The sequence below is a fragment of the Hipposideros armiger genome, unplaced genomic scaffold, assembly GCF_001890085.2.
Source record: "Hipposideros armiger isolate ML-2016 unplaced genomic scaffold, ASM189008v1 scaffold_118, whole genome shotgun sequence".
In the NCBI taxonomy this organism is placed as follows: domain Eukaryota; kingdom Metazoa; phylum Chordata; class Mammalia; order Chiroptera; family Hipposideridae; genus Hipposideros; species Hipposideros armiger.
The window spans coordinates 1,288,861-1,308,428 of NW_017731468.1; the positions used below are offsets into that span (position 1 = coordinate 1,288,861).

At 55.0% G+C, this 19,568-nt stretch overlaps 2 protein-coding genes across 2 annotated transcripts; both read left to right on the plus strand.

Annotated features, from left to right (window-relative positions):
• Window positions 1-924: 924 nt before the first annotated feature.
• HAAO (3-hydroxyanthranilate 3,4-dioxygenase) lies at window positions 925-15,310 on the plus strand. The gene is made up of 10 exons (XM_019647962.1): window positions 925-1,076; window positions 3,708-3,786; window positions 8,519-8,602; window positions 8,951-9,057; window positions 11,667-11,756; window positions 12,110-12,153; window positions 12,435-12,580; window positions 14,417-14,485; window positions 14,674-14,756; window positions 14,863-15,310. Exons 1-10 carry the CDS (start codon window positions 997-999, stop codon window positions 14,939-14,941), a joined length of 861 nt encoding a protein of 286 aa, XP_019503507.1. The 5' UTR covers window positions 925-996; the 3' UTR covers window positions 14,942-15,310.
• A 103-nt stretch (window positions 15,311-15,413) lies between these two features.
• On the plus strand, window positions 15,414-19,332 carry OXER1 (oxoeicosanoid receptor 1). Its single transcript, XM_019647961.1, has one exon. It carries the CDS (start codon window positions 17,798-17,800, stop codon window positions 18,896-18,898), a length of 1,101 nt encoding a protein of 366 aa, XP_019503506.1. The 5' UTR covers window positions 15,414-17,797; the 3' UTR covers window positions 18,899-19,332.
• The last annotated feature ends 236 nt before the right edge of the window (window positions 19,333-19,568 follow it).

Here is a 19,568-nt window from a genome sequence, read left to right on the forward strand (position 1 = left end):
CCCTCACACCCACACCCCAGGTGCCAGATCTCTTCTGAGCCCCCAGGGTAACTGGCTTAGAGCCTCTCACACGGGCTGTCACATTAGCATAGGTTTGTCCGCCTTCCCCACCTCCGGACCCCGAGGCTCGAGAGAGCTAGGACACCGAGGGCTCGGCTCTTCATCTGTAACACTTCTCAGAGAATTGTCGTGTGACCTGGGTATGTCCCTAAGACACGTAATGAGCTCAGAACAGTGCCTGGCACTTTTGTCCGTGTCTGTCTCCTCCAACCACTGTAGGTGAGGGGACCGTGCCCTCCAGCCCTGCCGGGCGGGTCCCTGTCGTGCGCCGGTGGCCCCGCCGCAGCATTGCGCTCACAGCCTCTCCTCGCGTCCTTCCCGAACCGCTCCCGTCACCCAGCCAAAGTCAGGGGCCAGCGGAGCTCAGTAAACCCAAGGGCTCTGGCCTGACTCCGTCCTCGTGACAGGCAGGGCAAAGGGTAACATTAACCGGGGCCTGTGGTGGCCGCTCTGCAACCCTGAGATGGCTGCGTCGACATTCCCATTTCTCAGATGAGGAAATTGAGGCTTCAATCCAGTGCCAGCACCCCTGGACTCAAGCGCTCGGGTTTCCAAACCCACCTGCTCTCCATTACAGTATTTCTCTGGGGCCCAGGAGGAATGTCTGGGGACATGGGACCAGGAAGGTTCTCAATCCTGTGTCTTACGCCTGTCTCAGGCTCCCAACCCCCGCGCAGGTGTGCGGGGAGCCACCAGATGCGTGGCAGGGCCCAGCTGGTGCCTGGAGGGGAAGCGGTGGGTGGGGGGCGGTGCCGGGGCCCTCCTACCAAAGGCTGACAGTGGCCTCCGCGCGGGTCCCCAGCCCCGACACCAGTGTTGCCCCGCCCTTTGACCCCCGGGATGCTGATTAACCAAGGCGGCCAATAGGCTTCTGGACGGAGACGCGCCCCTCCGACGGCTCCGGGACACCGCTCAGAGCACGGCTCTTGAGAAACCATGGAACGTCCCGTGAGAGTGAGAAGATGGGTGGAGGAGAACCGGGCTTCATTCTTGCCCCCCGTCTGCAACAAGCTCCTGTGAGTCCCAGGCGCGCCCCCCTCCTCCTGTCCTCTGTCATCACCTTCTTCTCCATCCGCACCCCTCAACCTCCAGCTCCGAGTTCTCTGATCCAAAAGCCTGAAGAAAGGGGGCTGTCATCTTCATAGTGTCTTCAGGGGAGAGTGAGGGAGGGCTGTTCCGGCTTCCACCACTCTCCTCTGTTCCTCTTTCGACTCTTCTGTGGAGATTGTGACCTCGACTTCTGAGATTGGCTGAGTGAACTGAGGCTAGGAGAGATGCAGATGGCAGGTGGCAGCCCTGCCCTGCAGGGCTGAGAAACAGCTCTCCACCCCCCAGTGACTCTCAGAAGTTTGGGGAGGGTGGTTTTTGATGCCCCAGAATGGCACTAGAACCCAGGTCTGGGGACAGCCCAATCATATGCCCGCACTCTTGTCCAGGAAGCCACAAGCAAACAGTGGGGTCAGGGGGTCAGTCAGCTCCTGTAGGGGGATTTTGATGTATTATTCTTCCCAGTTTTCATCTTTGCTGGCAGTTATACACACACACACACACACACACACACACACACACACACCAGCTACCTCTGCCCGTAGCACCACACAGGGCTGATCCACAGGGGTGGTCCAGCTAGTCTTTCTCCAGTAGACCTCTCAGGCCCTCCCCTTTCACTCCTTCACCTCGCTCCCCTTCCCTGGGCTCCTGTGGCTTGGCCAGTGTGCTCCCCAGCTTTTTTGTTGTGTCCACAGAACAGCTCCCACAGGGTGGCACCTCAAAGCACACAACTGCAATCCCTAAACTGACAAGCCAGAGACTGTGCCAAATGCTTTTATATCATCTCATTTAATTCTCACAGTCACCCCAGGAGGTGGTGGGATTTTAATAAGTAACTTTCCCAATGTCATGGAGCTAGTGCAGGACAGGGTCCAGATGCAAGCCCATGCAAGAGTTTGACTCCAAAGTCCACACTCTTGGTCACTGTACAGCACAGCCAGGGCAAACAGGCAGCATCTCCCCAAAGCCGCGTCTCTTCCACCACCATCATCACCCTCTCCTCCTTCCTCGCTTCAACCCTGTCCACTGTCTCATTCTCAGTCCTCTAGTTTCTCCCCAGAGGTGTCTCATATCGACCTGCTCCTCTCCAGTGCCATGGCCACTGCTCTGGTTCCACCCCAGGCAATCGGGCTTCCCCTGCTTCAGGCTCCCCACCCAGCCCTCCAGCGCTGCCCCAGTATTAGTAATCTCAAAATGTAGACCCTCCCTTTAGTCATTCAGCAAATGTTCAATGAGCACCTGCTACATGCCAGGCACTGTTCTGGACATTGAACGTACAGCAGGAAACAAACTGACAAAAGTCCCTTCTGAGGGGAGTTAACATTCCAGTGGGAGGAGGCAGGCAATAAATATTAATGAACAGGGGGTGGGAGGCCGCAGGCAGACCTGGTGGCCACAGGGCGGAATAGGGCTTTAGCTTTACCCCCTGTGTTGGCGAGGGTTGTGAGGGAGAGTCTGCTACAGGCCTCTCCTCACTCCTGGAGGTTTAAAGGCCATCTTTGCATTCCTTGGCTTCTTCGCCCCGATCTCTGCCATCATCTTCACATGGCGTTCTCCTGTGTGTCTGTCTAAATCTCCCCTTTTATAAGGACATATTTCGTATTGGATTAGGGGCGCACCCTACTCCAGTATTACCTCACTGTAGCGTTACTAACTACATCTGCAATTGACGCTATTTCAAAATTAGGTCACATTCTGAGGTACTGGGTGTTAGGATTCCAACATATAAATTTGGGGCAGCGGGGACATAGGAAGCTGCTGGAGAGTTCTGAGCAGAGGAAGGACATGACCCAGCTTATGCACTCTGACTGATGGGTCGAAATAGTTCTTGAGTGAGTTGATTCAAGAACTTTCCATATGTACCTAAATTATATCTCAGTAAAGAGGATTAAAAATGAGCAAAAAAAAAATAATAATCCTAGGCTCTCTGGCACCCCTCAGGCCAAGAACAAACTCGTTGGTTGAGCTCTTGAGGTCTGGGGTGACCTGGTACCCCATCCTGATCCAGCCTTCTCTCTCTCACACCACCAGGACCCCCAGTGCGTCTCTTCTCAGGGCCTCTGCCCCCAGCTTCTCTCTCCACTTCTTTCCTCACGTGCCTCAGAGCTTTAAGCCCAGCAGCTTCCCCGCTCTGGGGGAACAGACAGTCTCAGAATCAGACAGCTCTGGGGCATGGAAGGTAGAAAAAGGTCATTTTATCCCTATAGGAAGCGGGCCTTCAGTTTGTGCTCCTCTGTTTGGAGATCTTGAGCACAGCCCAGGGATCCTGGTTGATAAAGAGATAGATCCACCACCACGCTGTTCCCCTTACTGGGTCAGAGAATGTGGGGGACACACACAGAGGGACACACACACACCAAGACACAGATACAGAAAGACACAGGCACATATAGTCGCAGACAGATTCTCAGATACCCATGGGCCCCCTGGAATGAGCCTGGAAGAAGACAAACGTTGATGACGTACAGGCACAATGATGGAGAAACAGCCCTGTTACCTGTCCCAGGTGTACCCAGGCTCCCGCAGGGCCCCTCATAGGCCTCTCCTGTCTTCACCCATGAGCTGCTTCAGCCCCTCTTCCCCCTCATCCATTGCAGGCATCAGGAGCAGCTCAAAGTCATGTTCGTTGGAGGACCCAACATCAGGAAGGATTACCACATCGAGGAGGGTGAGGAGGTAGGCCTGCAGACTGCCCCTCCCCCCACCCAGCCCTGGGAGCAGAGGATGCCTCCCATAGGACCAGAGCCTATGGACGGTGTGGTCAGATCACTGATGGTGAAGGGGGCTCAACCAAAACCACAGGGTAATACTGTTGCCTGGGAGATGTGGGCACCCAGTGACGCCTTTGACAGCTCCGTCCTCAGAAAGACCCCAGCCTCTGCAGGTGTGAGAGGCTCTAGCTGTTGGTCTCACCCCCAGATACGGGCTGTCCGTGCTTCAGGTGGGAGGCCCTGGTCCCTTCCCACAAATCTGAATATGCAAGATTGGCCTCCAAAATGAGACCCAAGCATTGAGAGGGACCCAGGTGCTCTACTCTGGTCTCAGGAGCCAAGTTCTCTGGGTAGAGTTGGGGCTGGGAGGCCCCTCCTTATCTAGAGGGCACAAGACACATCAGTTGCTAGGAGCTATAGGTGGGAGAGGAAATTTGCAATTTGCGCTGAATACCCATTTGTATCTTGAATTTTGGATTGTGTTTCTATACTATCCTCTTTCCCTGAAAATAAGACCTAGCCGGAAAATAAACCCTCGCATGATTTTAGGTGCCAAAATACGGCACCTTGGCATACTGAATATTTTAAGCTGAAGGAGTTTGTGGAAAAGGCACCCTTCTCCCTGAAACAGGTTATAAAACCCTCATGTGAGGGGTGCGTGCCCTCCATATCCTGGAGGAATCATGCTAGGGCTTCTTCTCCGGCTAGGTCTTATTTTCGGGGAAACACGGTACCTACATCAAGGTAAATAAACAGAAGTAAAATTAAGAGAAAAAGATGGGCCCTGCTAGGGAGGGACACGGATGGGTTCCCAGCTATCAGAATCTCTGGTGGCAAAGGACCAGTTATGGGATGCCCCCTACCTATCTTCCTGGGGGGCCTGGTGCTGGAGTTCAAGGTCCAGAGTCCAGCTTGGTCACCAGCCTCCACCCCCACTGCTGGTGACTCAGCCACAGCTGGGAACTGGAGGGAGCACGAGAGAATCACTCAGCGACTATCACTTGCTCAACAAATATTTCCTGAGCACCTAGTGTGTGAGGGGGAGAAGGGGTGAGGCCCCGGGCCAGCAGGGAGCTGGCCAACCCCTCACCTCTCACCCTTCCAGGACCCACACCTCCCCTGGCCACCTCCTTCTCACACTACACCTCACTGAAGGCCATTTTCCTCTGGAAATAAAAAAACAGCAGGAAAATCCAAAATTGCAAAGCAGAGACCAGGTAGGGGAGACGAGGCTGGAAGCAATGTCTCTCTTGCCTGCCTCAGTCAGCTTCAAGCCTCCCGTCTTGACTTCCAGAGGCTTCCGCTCTGTAGCCCTCACCTCATTGCCCACTTCTCCTGTCTCCCTCCCTCCTTCCGTCCCTTCTTGCCTCTCTACCACCTCTGCCCCATGCCCCACCTTGGGGTCTCCCCAAGCTGGTCTGGTGGATGGGTGTCTACTTAGGGACCCAGGCCAAGCCCTGATTTCGCGGGGTGGCTGACAGATGAAGGAGGGCTGGCCCGAACAGGTGTCCCCACGCTGAGGGACACTCAAGTGACTGGGAGGAATTTGGCTAGAGGTGGATTTGTAACAGTTTGGTCCCACCCCGGAGGTGGAGGCGAATACCAGCCACAGGCCCTGAGAAGCCACAGGGCAGAGGGTCAGCATCCTGTCTGTCCCAGACCCCATCCACTCTGATGAGAGAAAGGGAGTCACTGAGCCAAACTTTTCTCCTCGCTGAGCTCAGGCCTCAGCCTCAGCCCTTCAGGTGCCCCGGCTCCACACACCACACATACTCCACTTACCCCAGTCCTTCCCTTGGGGCGCATAGGTGTGGGGGGGGCCTGGGCTGGGAGTCTGCCTCTTCCTAATCATGCGATCTTGGACAGGTCACATCACATCACTTCTCTGAGCCTGTTTCCTTGTGGCACATGGGGACACTGGCCCTGCCTGGTGGCGCACAGTAGGTGCTTAATAGGCATTGGTTCTCGGCACACTCAGCCCCTTTCCGGCATGATTCCTTCTGGATGGCCCACGGCTGTTTGGGATTTTCTGTGGTCCAGGATCGGCACCTCTGCTCCAGGCCAGGCCTCCGGACCCTCATCACAAGGAAAGCCTCTGGGCAGAGAGGCAGGACTGAGAAAAACTCCAGCTCCTTTCTGTTTTTGTTGGATGGCTGCTAACACTTGGTACCTTCCAGATGGGTTTGAATCTGACCCACACCATCAGACTGCCACCTCAGCCCCACTTTCCCTGATATTTGCAAGACCCAAGAGCTGTGGCCCCCTCCCTAGAAGTCTCTAGGCCCTTCCTCCTTTGTCTGCACCATGGAAGAACTGTCCCCCCCCACACACACACATACACAGGGGGTGTGGGGGTGGGGTTGCAGAATTGCTCCCTAAGATAACCTGGTAGGCTTTTTTTTGTATGTTTTAAATATTTTGCATGGGTTATTTTTTAATTTTTATTTTTTTTTAAAGATTTTTTTTTTATTGGGGAATTGGGCGGATGGGAACAGTGCTGGGGAATTGGGGGAAAGGGAACAGACAAGTTTCTGTCTTTTTGTTCTTCAGTCTAGTTGTGGAGGACGTTGCTTCACTGGCCCAAGTTGGCACCATCATTGCGCTCTTCCCGGGTGAGGCAGATCAGTCGCCGGCTTCTGGACGGCCGCTCACTGCGGCTGCTGGCCACTCACACTGGCTACTGGCTACACACGGTAGCCCATGGCAACCCACTGCCACAGGGGCTGCAGCCTATGCCGTCGCCGGCAACTCATGGCAGCCCAGCTCCAGGTTGAGCTGTTGTTCAGCATCTTAGCTGTGGAGGGCAGTGTCACTGGCCCGCATATGTGGGATCCGAACCGGGGCCCTCTGGCGTCCCAAGCCAGTTCTTAACCATCATGCCACTTGGCCAGCCCTGCATGGGTTATTTTTAATAATCAAAGTGGATATTGTTTTTTTTTATGGAAAACATGCAAAGTATAAAAAAAGACAAATGTATATATCTCATTCATAACCCCACTACGCAGGGAACTCCACTGCTGTGAACACTCCCTGGGTTCACACATGCATTGCTACATAAGTAGAATCCTGCTGGGTGTAGTTCCAAATCTTGCTCTAACACGATAACTTTAGCATTTTTCGTTTTTCCACCTTATTAACAGCTATTCAAAAATAGTTTTGAATGGCTGCATAATATTCCATATTTTGACTCTGTTGTAAAATAGTGACATTTCCCCTGTTATTATTATTCGCATTATTTTGCTATTCCTGCCATCACTTGTGTTAATAGCTACGGGTCTATGAGAGTTGACTACGGGTACATAGTGTAGTGTCCCAGCAGACTTCACAGCAACATCCTGAGTAGACACTGTCATTTTATAGATGAGGAAACAGAGGCACAGAAAACCTAACTGAATTGACCAAGGGCACACGGCGACCTGGTTAAGCTGAGGGCCAGGTAATGCTGGAAACTGTGCTTTTACCTATGATGCATTGTGACAAAACTGCCACGTATGTGCCCCATGAGGCAGGGGCCTTTCTGATTCACTGCAGCCACCTCTTAGAGATGGAATTACGTAGTAGGTCAAGAGCATAAGGTGGCCACTGTCCTGGTTTGTCCTGGACTTTTCCAGTTTCAGCACTAAAGGTCCTGCACCCCAAGAAACTGCTCTGGCCAACCCACAGGGGTGTGAGCTGTGAGGGTTCTTCCTGCCTGTTGCCAAATGACCCTTCAGAACAAGTTGTGCAGACCACATTGCTCTAGTTTCCCTAAGCTTGGCTTGATTTCTCTTAGTAGATGCTGTGACAAGAACCTCTATTCCTCAAACTCCTTACATGATAATAATAATTATTATTAATAACACCCCTTCAACTATTTGGCTGTGGTTTTAACATCAGTGTAATGTGTGACTGGTGGTGAAAAAAATGTGTCTGCCTCCTCCTCTTCCCAGCTCCATTAGATGATCTCAGCAAACACATTAATTAGAGACTTAGGACAGAATAGGGAAAACACAGTAGGGGCCCCCTCCCACGCCACCCTATCCCAGGGAGGCAGCAGGAGGCAAGTGCTCCCATCCCCCACAGCTTCCAGCATCCTTGAGTCCTCAATTTACATGGCCAATCTCCAGAGGGATTTGGATGGGCACAGCCCCACCCCCTACCAGGGCATCGCCATCCCCTGAGGAGGCAGCACGAACTCCAGAGCTACATGTAGACTTGGGTCCACACTGGGGCTCCAGACCTACCTGTGTGTCCTTGAGCAAATTGCTTTACTCTCTGATCCTCAGTTTTTGTTTTTTCTGTCTTGCCTTATAGGACTAATGATATCTCTGGAGGTTGTTGTTAAGATTTCAGATCATGGATAGGAAAGTGCTTACACAGCCTCTGGGACACAGTCAATGGGCGGGTCTTCTTACCTGGCCGAAGGGTCACTGAATTCTCCAGTGAGCATCTCAGCCAGCTGCCTGCCCCCAAGCCAGACACCACCTGTTTGTGTCCTGGCTTCTTTGGTCACTACTTGCGAGTCAAGGTGTGATCCCTGTGTGTTTCCACAGCACTCCTGTCTGGGCCTGTGTCAGGGGAGGCTGGGGCCTCAGGGCAGGAGTGACAGAGCTGCCCATTAGCTCCGAGGCCTTCAGGAACTTGCTCAGGTTCCCCAGTTAGAGCTCTAGAACCCGGAAGACGGAGGGTCCGAGCCTCTCTGCTGTCCTGTCCCACAGGTGTTTTACCAGGTGGAAGGCGACATGGTTCTCCAAATCCTGGAGCGAGGGAAACACCGGGATGTGGTCATTCGGCAGGGAGAGGTGAGGCTGGGCCCCAGGGGTCAGAAGCAAAAGGCCCCCGAAACAGGAACCCATCCTGGATGCCCGCTCATCCTGGCTTTGGCCGAGGTCTTATCCTCCTGCCTTTTCCTGCCCTCCTGCCCACCTGCTCAGCTGTGGCCCCATTTTCTGGCACTTTCTCCTCTGGGCTGCCCCATCCTTGTCACAGCCTGATATTCCCTCCAGTCGGGGAAGGTGTGCAGGGAAGGTTGGGCAGAGAGTTGGGCTGGGCTGGACCCCGTGAGTCAGCTGGGAGGCCAGGAGGCCGCAGGCCCTGAGGTCTCCTTTGGGGATTGCAGCCTTGTTGGTACCTTGTCCCCACCATTGCAGATATTCCTCCTGCCTGCTGGGATCCCCCACTCTCCACAGAGGTTTGCCAACACTGTGGGGCTGGTGATTGAGCGGAGGCGGCTGAAAACTGAGCTAGATGGACTCAGGTAAGTGGGCCTTGTGTGGGAGTCTGGGGCAGAAATGGAGGGGCGGGGGAGGAGCAGTCAGCAGAGGAAAGGATCCTAGATACACCCAAGAAAGCATTTCCTGGCCACTGAGTGGGTTGGAGACAATGGAGATCCAGTATTTGCTGGCTAATGGAAGATGGGTTAGGGTAGGTGGTGGGTGGGTTTGCTGGTGGTGGGGTGGATGGGACTCTCTGGGTCCCTCTGGGAGCCCACTCAGCCTGAGGACCCTCTGGCTGGGACCAGAACCTGCGCTTCTCTCAGCCTCTGCCTCCAGAGTTTATTCAGTCTCTGCCAGTGCATCCCTCTGCTTGTCTCTCTGACTCAGCTCATCCCACAACCAGCGCTCATGTTTGTATAACGCTTGCTATGGGCCAGGCACCGGGCTAAGCGCTTTGTGTGTATTTATTCAGAAAATCCTCACAATGATCCTATGGGGCAGGTACTGTTATCATCTGTACTTTACCAGTGAGGGAACTGGGCACAAGGAAGTTGAGTTGGCTAGAAAATGGCAGAGCTGGCATGATAGAGAAATATGAAATGAGGGCCGGGACAGGCAGAGTAGGAGTGGGAGTCAGCAGTAGGGAGGGGACAACATGGTGCAGGGACAGGCACTGTTCCTAGAGTTGAGTTCCCGTTTGGTTCCGATCAGTCACCCAATTATTATCTTCTGAAAGGGAGGCACAGCCTCTGGCTCAGGGGACATGGAGTTTTCCAAAAGCTAAACTACTTTTTGCATTTTTTTAAATAAGAAAATTAAAAATTCCCAACACGTTACTGACATCTTCTGTTATAATGGCACTTTAAAAAAATACTTCCTTTTTTTCTAATTACCAAAGTCCTACACGTTCATTCTTGAAATCTAGAAAAGAACAAAATTGAAATGACCTGTCAGGAAAAGGGTGAATGTTATGGTATGGGAATGATATCTCAAAATAAACAAACAAACAAACAATAATAAGCGGGCCAGCAGAGTGGCTCAGTTGTTTAAGAGCTCGCTCAAAAGTGTGAGCTCTGAGCAACAGGGTTGCTGGTTCGATTCCTGGCCCGAGCTGAGCTGCCAACAGCTTGAAGGATGGCTCAGCTAAAAAAAACAAAACAAACAAAAACCAAACAAACAATAATAAAAAGAAAAACAAATTGTCATCCCACCAGTTAAACCTAACAAGGTGCTTAAACTTCCATCGTGCCTTTTTTCTATGCATAGCTACACCTGACAACATTGCAGACTTAGTGCAAGCATGGGTCTGAGTTATGGTTTTTTTACATGAAAAAACTCACGAGTATTTCTCATACTATTAACTGCTTTTCAAAAAACATTATGTTAATGACCACATACTGATCTGCTGCATAATAGTCTGTTGGAGAAGCAGATGCCTGGCCTTCATTTCTAGAAGGAATTTTTCTCTTGGGGCTTTATCTAGGGAGTCTTTACTGATGGAGAGCATGGTTTCCTCAATAACATTTTTACAGCAAATTCAATAACAGATTTCATCTGGCTGCTTTTGACCTTTAATAAAAGCCAAGGACTCAACATTAAAATTCCACTCTGAAAGCAATTTCTGGAGGACATCACGGTCCCATTATGAAGCTTTCTGATGGCCAGCTCCATCCCAGGATAGAACCGGGGGTGCTGGGCAGGGTGGATGCACCGTGTGTCTCTGAACTGCCTCCCATGAGCAGGACCACTTCTCTTTCTGGGGAGGAGTTGAAGAGCAGACAGAGCTGGGCTGGCCCAGGGAGCAGAGCCTGGGCATTAGGTGTTTAGTCACAACAGATGTGCTGCACACACTGGAGCCTGAGGCATGGCCCCGGTCTGCCAGGCGCTCCTCATGCCAGCAGAGGAGCGCTCTGAGCCAGGCTGGGGCTTGGGCGGGCTTCAGGGAGTCCACTAGAGGCTATGTGTACATGCATGTGGACCTTCCTCCAGAAAAGAGGCCAGTTTGGTCCAGCACTTTGGTCCAGTTCTCAAAAGCATCCATGACCCTGAAAGTAAAAGGACCCCTCATCTAGGGGCATCTTCCATATGTTGGTTCCTTAAGATTCCATGTGCTCTGACCTGGAGCACTAGCAGGCAGGTAAGAGCATCCAGCCACGCCCGGGATTCAGGCTCAGCCTCAGCCTTAGCTTTCGCTTTGGGAACAATGAAGACGCTTGTCGTTGATGCTCTCTGCGCGTCTCAAGTCTGTCCTGCTTCTGCCACTTGTAGGCTATGTAATCCCTCCCAAGCTGCCCAGCTTCTCTGAGCCTCAGAGTTCTAGTCACTTTGTAGACGGTCATGTTTTGGGAACCAGGAAGAGCTATGCAAATGGAATGGATAATAGCCCTCTCACTTGGGAGGTACAGGCTGCTTCTTGAAGATTCAAGTGTGGCCACTAGGTTGTGCTAACAGAGTGAAGCAAGCAGCCAGCTCTGCAGGGCCAGCTCTGCAGGGCCAGCTCTGCAGGGCCAGCTCTGCAGGGCCAGCTCTGCAGGGCCAGCTCTGCAGGGACAGCCAGGCCCGAACGTCCCCATGCAGAGGCAGGCCCAAGGGAGGCTGCCCTGAGTCCGCCCAGATGGGGAGCTGGGTGGCCCGTCCTTTGCTCTGGCAGGTACTACGCGGGCGACACGACGGACGTCCTGTTTGAGAAGTGGTTCTACTGCGAGGACCTTGGCACACAGCTGGCCCCCATCATCCAGGAGTGAGGCCCAACCCAGCCCGTGCCCCTCTCCCTCCTGAGGCCCCATATTCTGGTTGGGGAGAGCAGACCCATCCAAGCAGTGCTCCATGCAGGACCTGCCAGCCCAGAACTACGATGACCAGGATTTAGGGAGAAAAATCTGCCTTTCCCAGGGTGGGAGGCCCGGGCTGGAAAGGCCCCTGGGGAGGGAAAGGGGCCTGCTCCACGGGGCTGTGAGAGAGTGGATGGCCCATATGAGTCATGTGAAGGCCCCTGCACCTGAGAGTGTATGAGTGTGTATACATGTGTGTCTCTCATTGGCTGCTCAATCAGGAATGCTGGCCCCTTCTCCCCATCCCTGTATGTCCCCGCAGGTTCTTCAGCTCTGAACAGCACAGAACAGGAAAGCCCATTCCTGGTGAGGTCACCGGAACCACCTTTTTCCCTACCTCCCTCCTTTCTCAGAGTAGGATGGGTCTCGGGCCAGGGTTCCAGGGGGTCCCCTTTTGAATACTGTGCCCAGTACTCAAGGTACAGCAAGATGGCACTAAATTGTACTCACCGCATAGCTGCTGGGTCCTTTAGCTGGATCTAGGGCCCATTCTGGCAGTTGAGAGCTGGGGCTCCTGGGAGTTGGGTCTGCAGGGGCTGGGTAGGCTGGGCCAGAGGACGCTGACCACAGCTGGGCCATGGGTACAGACCAGCTGCTCAAGGAACCACCATTCCCCCTGAGCACACGATCCGTCATGGAGCCCATGTTCCTGGAAGCCTGGCTAGATGGCCACCGCAGGGAGCTGCAGGCAGGCACACCCCTCAGCCTGTTTGGGGACAACTATGAGACCCAGGTAATGCAGCCCTGGGCCGCCCAGCGCATCTACCCAGCAGCCCCAGGAAATGAGAAACGCACACTCACCCCACATATTTCGGAGACTCTAGACATGAGCACAGGCCTTCCTGTTTCTTCCCTGACTCAGAGAACAATGGCTTTGCAATGAGGGAAACCCGTGGAGGCTATGTTGTCCTAAGCAACCTTTCTTTGCTTTCAGAGTAAGAGGTTGCCCCATCCAGTGAACGGTTTCTAGGATTATACCCCTGGTAGGAATTCCTGAGCCTTTGGCTAGTCACAGACTTGGGAGCCAAAAGGGAGAGGGGTGTTCGGGGATGAGGGTTGGGTGGAGAGGTACATAGAGAGAGACCCAAGCAAAGCTGGCCTTCATTCATTCAATATTTATTGACTATCTATTATGTTTCAGGCTTTGGTAGGAAAATTAGAATCACTGCCTCAAAGAGTGTATGGTCTGGTAAAAGAACAAGTTAATTGACAATTACCACCATCATGTGATACGTTATTTGGTAGAGAAGCTTTAGGAAGTCACAGCAGGATAAAGGAGGAACCCAGGCTGGGAGGGTAGTCCAGCCTCCTGGGAAGGCTTCCTGGAAGAGGTGATGTGTAAACTGCACTTTTAAGCGAACATAGGAGTTTGCAAAAGGAAGAAAATAAGATAGAGGCTCTGGGTGTGGAAGAAGCATGAGCCAAGGCCTGGAAGCTTGACACAGACCGGCACTGCAAGTAGCTGAGGTTGGCAGCATCCAGGGCAGAGGAATGGGGGCAGGCGGTGTGATTGCTAGACGGCCAGAGTAGCAGGCAGTGCCCAGGTCCTGCTAGGTCTCCTGGGCTAGGCAAGGCGAAAGGGTGTCTCCTGGAGGTAACAGAGCTCCAGCCAAGCACTGGAGCAGGAAGATGACAAAGCCGGAGTGGCGTTTCAGGAAAACCACTGTACACTGTGTGGGGCAGGCTTGGGAGGGTAAGTGAGGAAGCAAGGAGACCTGATAGGAGACTCGTGTTCGCTTGTGTTTTACAATTTGCCACTGGCACATCCTTGCAGTTTGACTTAAGACAGCTCCATGGAGGGATGCATACTGGATATGGCCTGCCCTTAGAGGCCTGGCCAGCAGACACCTGAGCTCAGCAGGGCTGTGACAGCCAGCGCACACCACAAAGACCCTGCCCTCCATCATAGCGACATCACTCAGCACTGAGGTGGCCTCATGGCCCTGCCTTCTGCTTCTTTCTCACCCCTACTCCCATCTGCTTCAGTTTATCCCGACAAATACCTCCTGAATCCCCCTCTGCGCCAGTGGGAGCGCAGCCTGCACAGTAGCTGTGGGCTTCCAGGCTGGTGCACGTCAGAGGCTCAGCCTCCCTCTCGCTCTCGCTCACCCCCTCCCATCTCCCTCCTGTTCCTTAGGCCAGAATCCCTCAGAGGAAAGGAGGTGGACATGCTTTAAGGAACTGAGCTACGTGTGTGCTACGTGGCTCTGCACTATGCTGTGCACGTGTGTGTGTGTCCTTAGTGTGCCCCTGGCAGGCATGCCTTCCTGTGGGTCAGGGGTAGTTGTGATGTGCTATGAGGGACCGGATATGCATGTGTGTATGAAGGGCAGGCACGAGTGATCGCAAAGGGCAGGTGGGCAGCACCCATTGTGATGGAAGCAGCAGGGAGGCCTGCAACCTGGGCAGCCTTGCTCTCCAAGTCCCATCTTGGCTCCACACGTGGAGATAAGGCTATGTTCAGGCCTCGCCCCTGCCCCAAACACACCTGGTGTCTGGTGGCCAGGTTCAAGGCCATATCCTCTGTGAGGCAGGGAGCCCCAGGATGATCTGTGTCACTTCCCACTAGGTGATCGTCCACGGACAAGGCAGCAGCAAAGGCCCGAAGCAGGATGTGGACATGTGGCTGTGGCAGCTGGCAAGTGGGGCCCCCAGGAGAGAGGGTGGCACAACCTCCTGCCCATGGGGACCAGCCTACTCCAGGGCCTTGAGCTCCCATAACCCGGACCAGCTCCCAGGGCCTCCTTGCCAAGGCCGACTCAGGACGCTCGGACAGGTGTTAAGGCCCAACGGCCTCCATTCAATTCTCCTGTTCCTCTCCCCCAGGAGGGCTCCTCCATGGTGATGATGGGGGGACAGCACCTGAGCCTGAACCCTGATGACAGCCTCCTGGTGCCAGCCGGGACTGCGTGAGTCCACGGGGAGGGCTTCCCCCCAGCTGCGGGGCTGCCTTCCTTTCCTTGGGATCCTCAGGGCCCAGCCTTGTCTGACCCCTGCTCACCTGTGTCTCCACAGGTATGCCTGGGAGCGAGGGCGAGGCTCTGTGGCCCTGGCTGTGACCCAGGACCCCACCCGCAAGAAGCCCCTGGGGTGATCATCTTGCTGTGGGCCCAAAGCAGCCACAGGACGTGCCGGAGTGCCACCCCTGCCGAACTGCTCTCCCAACCCCCACTGCTTCTCGGTGTACTGCTGCTGAGGGACTCAGTGCCCCCCACTGCTGGGTCCTGGACACCACTGTCTCGATCCTCCTCCCATCCTCTTGGCCCAGACTCCAGGCTCCTGAGGGGCTAGTCGCTTCCCTTCTCCTCTAACAGCCCTTAGCCCACTGCCCCACACAGCTCTGCAGGTGATCTGTTCCCTGAGGCCGGGCTGCCTCTCCATCCTCTGTCCTCACAGGCTCATCTCAGCAGCACTTGTCTGCCACCAAGAAGGCCCTCAATAAAAGCTTCCTGGTGGACGAGCACCCGTGGGTCTGCACGCACCCCAGCTGTGGTCGAGGGCTGACCCCGTGTGTGCTCCTGTGACTGTGTGGTCTGGGGTGTCAGGGCACTGGGTGACTGTGCACCTGCGGAGGGTCTGTTAGGGGGTGTCCCTGCTTGGAGGGGCGCTCATCACTGTGCGTATGGCCCAATCCACACAGGCTCCTGTGCTTGTCCTGGGGGCATAGCTGATGTCATCTCTCTGTCTCTTTCCCACTTACTCTTTTTACATCATGTTAAAAAATAGCACCTGTTAGGCTTTTGTGTCCCAATATCAGGAGTGATTTCTGCTCATTGTAGAAAACACAGAAACACATAAAAACACGAAATCTCCCACCCAGCGTTAACCACTGTTAATACTCGAAGATTTTGGTGAGCCTGCAGAGGGCAAGAAGCTGTATGAGGGGGTTGGCCGGGGAAGGGTGTCTGTCCACAACCCCCTGCTCCGGGCTACTGTGCACGAAGATCTGGGTTCAGTATCCTGACTTCAATGAGACGTCCATAAGGGGTCGCACGTGGGGATGAATAAAGCTGGATCTGGACAGAACAGGGCCCCGGTTAGAGTCAAGGCTTCCTCCGGAAAGCTTGGGGTCTGAGCCCTGCCTTCTCCACCCCGGCCCCACGGCTCCCTGCTCTGAGACACTGCACTGAAGAGCAGAGGAGAGCCTGACTTTGCTGAAGGCGCTTCCAGCGGCCCTGAGGGATGGTGAGACCCTCACCCACCTCTTTATCCCTAAGGGCTCTCCTCTCCTTCAAGCAAAGGAAAAACACTGCCAGCCTCCCCCAAATTTACAAACCGTCCAGGGTGGCGAGGGCAGAGGCTTGGCCCGTGCTTGGGCTGCAGCAAGGTGTGGCTCTGTGGAGGAACTGAGAACATGGGAATGTCCCAGGGAGGCCTCCTGGCTGGGGATGGGTGGCCACAACAAAAGGGCATTTGTCCCTAGTGCCTAACCAGAGAAAGACAATCATGAAAATTAGATCATCTGTTTTTCTGAACATGCGCTCTGTGCCAGGGAATCCCCTAGAGGTTTTTACATACATTATCTCATTTAATTCTCACAACTCTCCAGGAAGGTAGTAGTATCCCATTTTATAGATGAGGCTCAGAGAGGTTTGGAAAGCAGGCAGCTCTGTTTCCAACTGAGGCCTGTTTGTATTCAAAGCTCAGGCTGGTGGTCTCACCACCCTGCACACTGTGGGCACAGCCTGTCTGCCCTCAGCCTTGGCTAGATGGGGGCCCAGATCAGGGCAGGGGAGAGGCCTGGGGGATCTGGGAGAGGAGCCTGCAGCCTCTGTGCCTGAAACCCAGAGGCCTAGGCAGGGTTGGCCGCACATGGCATACTGCTGACCACAGCCAGCTGGCAAGGGTGGGTGTCAGGTCCTGGAACCTGGGAGCACAGCTTCCCTAGATGCTGTCTGTCCCAGGTTATCAGGAGCCTGAGGCTCTCATCTTTGCCCACAGGCCTGGCCACGTGGGCTCCTAAGAGCGCCACATAGTGGGACAGCAGGTCTTGTACCTGGTCCAAAGCCAGCCCCAGCTCCCCACTCCCCTCTCTAAAGTGAATGCTGGGTGGAGGTGGAGGTGGGTAGGCAGTGGGCAGGGAAACTCAAGGACTCTCAAGATTGTTCTGTTCAGGGGAGAAACCCCCAGTTCCCCCCATCACAGGAGTAGAAATAGGCAGGGGAGCCCTCTACCTGTGGGATGTACTTCATCATGTACATGGACTTGGGACCATCACAGACTTTGGAACCATCAGAAATCTGGGAGGAACTACTGCAACTGGCAGAGCACAAACAGGCTGGTTCCCACAGGCCATGCGCACAGTGGTCAGGTGTAGACCGGACTCCCCACCTCCGTCCCCCAGGACAACATCCTGTTGGCTCCACAGCCCCTGCTGCCAGAGCTGGCGGGGGCAGGGAGGCAGCCGCCCAGCCTATATGTATGATGTGGGGGTGGGGGGTTGTCTAGGGTGGTCTGCATGACCCTGAGAGCCACGGGTTGCCAGGACCAGCTCCTGCCTTCAGCAAGCAAATGGCTGACCCCTCAGAGCTGTGTACGTTCTCCCCCGCCTCACCCCAGCTGGGCCTTCCTCCCGCTTCAGGGTGTCTTTGGGCCTCCATGTCACCCCTGCTGATCCCTGCTTCCTCCTCTGCCAGGGGCAGCACAGATGTCACCCCCCAGGCTGGATTCAGAGACTTGGTTGGGGAATCACCCAGTCCCGGGAGATGGGGAGTCAGAAAGGAATGGATGGGGGGGTGGGGGCAGGAAGGAGCGAGGGAGGGCTGCAGGGTTCCCTTTTGTGAGCAAACAGGAACATGGGGTGTTTCTCAGTAGCTGTGGGGGTGCTGATAAAAACCCCAGGATATTGAGTCATTGTGGTGGCCAGCTGATAAACAGCACTCATCGCTGAACATTGATTCGGGGGTGGAAAGACTGGACATTTCTCTCAGGTCCACGGCCCAAGCAGCACATGGAATTCCATAACGTCAGTGCTGCCTCTCCCCTTCCTTCTCTCTCCCCCTCCACTCTCCTTCCCTCCCTCCCTCCCTCTTCCTCTGCCTTCACCACCGCATTGGGGGCACCGGCTCACTGCCTCCCAACCCCTTCCCCCAAGGTATCTGTCTTCCTGGCGTCAGTCCTGGGCGTGGAGTTTGTCCTGGGCCTGGTGGGGAACAGCTTGGCGTTCTTCATCTTCTGTGTCCACACGCGGCCCTGGACTTCCAACACCGTGTTCCTGGTCAGCCTGGTCATCGCGGACTTTCTCCTGATCATCAACCTGCCCCTTCGCGTGGACTACTACTTCCACCACGAGATCTGGCGCTTCGGGGTCACCGCCTGCAAGCTCAACCTCTTCATGCTGTCTAGCAACCGCACGGGCAGCGTGGTCTTCCTCACCGCCATCGCGTTCAACCGCTACCTGAAGGTGGGGCGGCCCCACCATGCGCTGAGCCGGGTCTCGGCCAGGGCAGCCGCCCGGGTGGCGGGCGGGCTCTGGGTGGGCATCCTGCTCCTCAACGGGCACTTGCTCCTGACCGCTCATCCCAGCCAGTCCTGCCTCAGTTACCGGCTGGGCAAGGCCTCCTCGGCCTTGCTCCGCTGGCACCAGGCCCTGTACGTGCTGGAATTCTTCCTGCCGCTGGCCATCATCCTGTTCGCCATCGTGAGCATCGGGCTGACCATCCGGCGCCGCGGCCTGGGGGAGCAAGCGGGCCCGCGGAGGGCCGTGCGCATGCTGGCCGCGGTCGTGGCCGTCTACGTCGTCTGCTTCTTGCCCAGCGTCATCTTCGGCATGGCGTCCCTGGTGGCTTTCCGCCTGAATGCCTGCCGTGCCCTGGACATCTGCACGCAGCTCTTCCACGGCTCCCTAGCCTTCACCTACCTCAACAGCGTCCTGGACCCCGTGCTCTACTGCTTCTCCAGCCCCAGCTTCCTCCGCCAGGGCCAGGCCCTGCTGGGCCTCCGCCAGAGCCCAGCCAGCGAGGAGAGCTCCTACGAGCCCCGCACCTGGCTCCAGGCCTCCAGGAGGGCGGAGGCCGCAGGAAAGCTGCAGGCGGAGGCATCGCTGGAATAAGGGAAGGCCGTCCCCAGGACTGAGGACTGCCAGGAGGCACAAGGTCACTCACTCCCTAGACTGCTACCAGCACAGCGTGTCTGAACCAACTGGACAAAGAACATCTGCCAGAAGCCAGCCAGGTGGGTGGAAGGAGGAGAAAAGGTCTTGGCCTTACAGAGTATCATGTCCCAACTGACATCCCCAGCATGCAGGAAAAAGCAGAGGGCAGGTAGAGATAGGCAGACGATGCAGGAGCTCCAGCTCAGACACAGGGTTGCAAAGCTGCTCAGTCCCTGGTCAGAGCTGATTACTCTGAAAGACGTCTTGCTTTAGAAATGGGACAGCTGTATTTTCTGTGATCTCGCGTGTCCCTTTTAATACTAGTAAATTTCCTTTAGAAAATGCAAGCCTGTCTCAGCTGTTCTAAGGAACTTGAATAAATGTCTTTTGGTCCATCCACCCTGGCATCAGTAGTGTTCCATATGAGTGCCCCAAGATGAAGGGAGACTCTGGGGTAGAGGGGTGTGTGTGTGGGGGGGAGGGGGGTGCTGTGCAGGACACTGTCCTTTCACATTGCTCCTGGAGCCCTGAAGTGTCCTTTAAGGCAGAATGCTTTGCTGGGTGAGGTCCTCAGGCTCATGGAGGGGTGGCCTGCCGGGGTCTCTAGGAGGCCCCTGCTCCCCTCTGG

Coding starts and splice junctions, on each gene's coding strand:
- HAAO (XM_019647962.1), top strand. CDS start 997: ATGGAACGTCCCGTGAGAGTGAGAAGATGGGTGGAGGAGAACCGGGCT. Junction 1,077..3,707: donor CCCGTCTGCAACAAGCTCCT/GTGAGTCCCAGG, acceptor CATCCATTGCAG/GCATCAGGAGCAGCTCAAAG. Junction 8,603..8,950: donor TGGTCATTCGGCAGGGAGAG/GTGAGGCTGGGC, acceptor CCACCATTGCAG/ATATTCCTCCTGCCTGCTGG.
- OXER1 (XM_019647961.1), top strand. CDS start 17,798: ATGGAATTCCATAACGTCAGTGCTGCCTCTCCCCTTCCTTCTCTCTCC.